This window comes from Cnephaeus nilssonii (assembly GCF_951640355.1).
Source record: "Cnephaeus nilssonii genome assembly, chromosome: X".
NCBI classification, from domain to species: domain Eukaryota; kingdom Metazoa; phylum Chordata; class Mammalia; order Chiroptera; family Vespertilionidae; genus Cnephaeus; species Cnephaeus nilssonii.
In genome coordinates, this window is record NC_137071.1 from 125525017 (window position 1) to 125529890 (window position 4874).

General features: G+C 44.1%; 1 protein-coding gene across 1 annotated transcript; it reads right to left on the minus strand.

The window, feature by feature from the left end:
• Nucleotides 1–1189: 1189 nt before the first annotated feature.
• Nucleotides 1190–3832, minus strand: BMP15 (bone morphogenetic protein 15; the record flags this gene model as incomplete). The annotated part of the gene is made up of 2 exons (XM_079765990.1): nt 1190–2049; nt 3505–3832. The coding sequence occupies 2 exons, from the start codon at nt 3830–3832 to the stop codon at nt 1190–1192; spliced, it is 1188 nt and encodes a 395-aa protein (XP_079622116.1).
• Between the last annotated feature and the right edge of the window lie 1042 nt (nt 3833–4874).

Below are 4874 nucleotides of genomic sequence, written 5' to 3' on the forward strand. Positions count from 1 at the left end.
CAGTTCCCATCACTTCAATACAGCACAGGAGTTGAAGAGTTATACTGCAAGCATCCTGCAGTCCAAGGTAGAGAACCCCATGCCTCCCAAGGCAGCAAACCCATCTCCTCCAGAGACCCATGCCCAGAGCCAAACTGAACTTGCACAAACAGGCAAGCGTAGAATGAAGTCAGACCTCAACATGATGCATCCTTCCCCCACAGACCTTTAATCTTCCTAACTGCACTCTCTACCCCCACAACTAGGCCAACTCCTAGCCTCTGAGACACCAGAGAGCTTTCTATATGGAGTAATTACAGGGGTTTAAGTGTTACATAAAGACAATAACCTGTGAAATCTAGTCTTCCATAGAAAGGTTAAAATGACTCCCCTATACATAATCCTAATGAGAAATGACAGCTCTTTCCCTCTTTCTCTTCACCATAGATGTGGGTGGTTTTGAAATGATTTTGTCTCAGACAGCTCCATATTTCCCTAGTGGTCTTATTGAAGGCTGTTCTCCTCACCCAAGGACAGGAAGGAAACTCAGATACTTTTCCCAGGTCCAGAGGCTGAGAGGAAAAGCTCTGATAATGTAGGAAAAGCCCTTCCTCTGTTTCCCTTAAAGGATTTTTGTGGAGGTTATTGCCTACAAGTTTTCTAATATATCTGGCAAAAGTTAGTTTAGATTTAGATGGCAATCCAAGCATAGAGGCAGGCAGTCTTTCTGATTAGTTACTAGTTTCTAGAATATAGGAGGCAAGGAAGAGGAGGTATAAAAAAAATCTGTTTGCTTTCTTCACCCCAAATCTTCTAGAGAGCCTCAGAAGATGTACCACTAGGAAGATTCCACCTTTCCCAGGTCTTGGTGGGACAATGCCTAAAATTGTATCCATAATGGACTCGTGACCTTTTTAACAAAATCACCATGAAAAGACAAGAAAATAGAGGACATATCCAAAGGCACATCTTACTCAAGCATTAAGGGCTCTGACTAGTGGTCAAAACATACTGATGTTTGGTATCAGAACTGTTTTTATAAAGTGAGATCATAAACAGGGAAGGAGACTTAAGTAACCACACTTAAGGCAAGAAATAGAACCCATAGATTAACTAGAGGATCACTGCAGCTTTAACATTGACATTTGTATCTTTATTTTAAACCCTACTCCAATTTCTTGGGAAACCTGAGCTACCTGTATCTGTGCTATCACCTGCATGTGCAGGCCTGGGCAATCATATCCTCATACTCCTTGTACAAGATATTCCCATTAGCCTCAACCATAAGGATGCTAATGGGAACATACTTATAAGGGACACACGAGGGCTGAGGGACACTCTGGTTCACCAGCTCATTGACAAGGTTCTGGATGATGGCGTGATTGGGAGAATTGAGACCATAGCGCAGTACCCGAGGGCAGGCACCCTTGCAGTAGTTTGGGGTATAGAGATTAGGAGCAATGATCCAGTGATCCCAGCCCAGCTGGTGGAAACTGACTTGGAAATGGTGGAGGGAACATTGGTTACTTTCAGGCCTATCATGTTCCTGGGAGGGGCCAGGAATCTTAGATGCAATGCTGCCTGCTTGTCGTGCCCTACGCAAGAGAAGAGAAGAGTCCCTTTCCATAAATTCCTCCAGGACTCCGGGTAGAAGTTTGGCCTTCTGAACACTTTTATGAGTGTCATTGAAATAGAGTAACAAGAAGGCAGTGTCCAAGGATGAAGTGCCATGCCACAGGAGCTCCTGACCCTCACTACCTTTTTGATGCTGACACATGAAGCACAGTCGTAGGATCCGGTGCCTCTTGTGATTCCAGAGTCTTTGCTGAACGTGTTGTGTGACATCCATCTCTGTCCAAGCTTCAGATAGTAGGGAAGGTTTTGAGGAACCTCTTCCCGAGGAAGGAAAGCAGTTGGTTGGGCTTTTCTGGACCCAGGGTTCCACATGGCAGGAGAGGTGGAAGCCAGCTAGGTGGAGTTGATGGCGGTAAACCACAGTGGCTCTGACTAGTTGGTAGGCTACCTGGTTTGGCCTCAAAGGAAAGTCCAGGGTCTGTATGTGCCGGGGGCCTGCATAAGTTAGAGGAAACAAGAATAGAGGATTAGCTTCTTGCCCCTGAGCCTGAAACTCCTTCACAAACCTCAGTACACACAGACAGCTGTAAGCAGCCCTAAAATTAACTCAAGATCACAATAATAGCTATTGTTTATTGAGGATTAGCTCTTTAACCTACAGTAGCCTTATGAGCTAGTTATTATCCCCATTTTACAAAGAAATTAAGACTCAGAGAAGTCTATGCCAGAGGACATACAGCCAGTGTGTGGTACAATAAAAATTTGAGCCCAAGTCACACCCAGCTCTACCAATTACTAGGTGTGTTACATGAGTAAGTTACTCTAAGTCTCAGTTTCTTCACCTATAAAATGGGTATGTTAATAGTACTTACCTCATAGGATAGTGATATTAAGGAAGATCATGTTTGTATTTTACCCAATGCCTGACACCTGGTTAGCTAACAGTAAAGGTTAGCTAGGGGATGTTGGTTGTTTTTCTTGGAGGAGGGAGTGTAAATCCTGTCTGTTGTCATCTTTGAGACTAGCAAAGGCCTAAGTTTGATATAACAATGTTCCAAAGGTTTCCTTGAAGTTGATGACTATCAGCTTTCCCTAGAGAGCCCTGTACTTCAGGAACCCACTGCTGTCCTGGAACAGTGTCTAATGAATACGTTTAAAACAGAATTAAGCATAATGAGAACAAAGACAATTCCAAAATATATTTGTTACCAAAATCCCAATATGGCAACATGATCTAAATAAAAACACACACACACACACACACACCTGCTTGGTAAACAAGGATATTGGGGTACAGCATTTAAACACTTGCGAAGTTATGAACATACTTTAGAATAAAAAAGACTTGAGCTCAAATCCTGCCCCTGCCACCCACTGTCCTTGTGACCTTTGCAAGTTAACCTCTCTGTGCTTTAGTTTTTCTTATCTTTAACAATTAGGCTAATTGCTCTGACAGCTAGTGATAGTAGCTGTCATTAAGGATTAAGTACAATTGATATTCATTCAGCCAGTATACAGCTTGTTTCTGTCCTTTCTGAGGCGTTGTAAATGTCCCCAATTCAGCATTCTATAGTCTTTGCCTTATTTTAAGAATAAAACATATAAACAGCCCTCCACAAGAATGTATATGGGTATTTCTCAGTTACAGTTTTCAGTGATATAATAAGCAGTAAGAGTTTTTTTTTATAAGATAGAAGTTGACACATCACTCAATTGCCCTGGGGCCTCGGAGATATTCCTCAGGTAGGCCCAAGGCAATTCATTCTTAAATTGGGTCTCTAAATGATAGCAGGATTGGAGCCAGCTTTCCCCAAGTTTGCCATTCTTTGAAAACCAATCCTGAGAAAACAACCTCCCTACCAGACAATGAAACCTGACAGTAAACTCAGGTCCTTGACACACTTCCCCAAGATTTCTCTCCCTCCAGTATAGTATGGAATTATAACTCACCTTTGAGGGGCTTTGCTACATTGGCCAAGGGCCTCACCAGCCTCACCATGGTGGCCCCAATGGTGCGGTTCTCCCTAGGGTGCCCTTGCGCATCAGCTGAGCGCTGGTACAACTCCAGCATGTACCGCATGGGATGCTCTAGGACCTGTGGCTTCCTCTGCTGCTTGCCAGGGGCTTCTTTTAGCAGCTCCGGAATCAGGGGCATGGTAGGGACTTCAGCCAGGGGGCCAGCAGAGTGCTGCCCTACCGTTCCCATTTGGACTCTGTGTTCTGTGAAAAGCACCAGTCCCCAGAGAAGAAGAATTCTAAAGCTGCTGAGGAGGACCATCTTGAAAGGCTTGGTGTTCAACAACGTGTTCCAGCCCAAGCCCAAAGGATATCACTCTGTCTCTTTCCTGTCACAGAGGTAATTGCATCCTGGCTCCACAACCACAAAAGAGAGGGCAAGAAAAAAATGAAAGGCAGGTAAGCCCTATGTTGCTTCTTCTGGGAAGATCTTCTGGACCAAATGAGGTCTCCTAACTTGGCCTCTTTGCATCAAAACAAATAAAAACAGCAGGTGGGACAAGGCAGCATGCCCCTCCTGCTCTCCAGGGCTGGTAACAAGATAGCACTTATTTGGAGGCTGAGGTAATTTAAAAGGAAAAGTCCATTCCAGGATCTGCTCCCTTACCTTATCCACTAGGATGAAAAAAAGCAGTACTGGCTAGTTCTGCTTCACAGCTTTAAAGGAAGTCTCTTAATCAGTCCTTAAAGGGCCAGAGGACTCCTGCTACCACCTTACTTCCATGCAGTACTGTCTCTAGTGCAGCATTTCCCAAAATGTGGTCTGCTGATGACTTGTAGTGAAACTATCTTCTGTGACTGGTAAGAATGCAGACTTCTGGGTCCCCAGAAATCTGAATCTTAACAAATGTTCCAAGAAGTTCCTGGGAACAGTAAATGTGGAAACCACTGTGTGAGTGTGGCTGGTAGAACTTGAAGAAGATGCCTTAACAGTGGTTCTCAATCTTGGCTGTACATTAGAATCATCTGGGAAGCTTTAACTATCAGGGATGCCTGGGTACCATCTCCAGATATTCTGATGTAGTGGATCTGGGTGTTACCAGAGCATCACGATTTTTTCAAGTTCTGCAGCTGATTTTAATGTGCAGCCCTGTTTTAGTGCCCTGACTTAGAATTTTCTGGTTTACCATGGAAGGTGTTGAGATCCTGAATGTGCTTCATCAGAGAAGGCTGGAGCGATGGAAGATAAATCTGTGGAAGTTGGCTGGGAACTTACCTAGCTTGGATGGTTAATGGGAAGCAGCAGGACTGGGTCAGTTTAGTTAAGGCTGCTCAAACCAGGATTCTGCAGAAAAATGATAGGT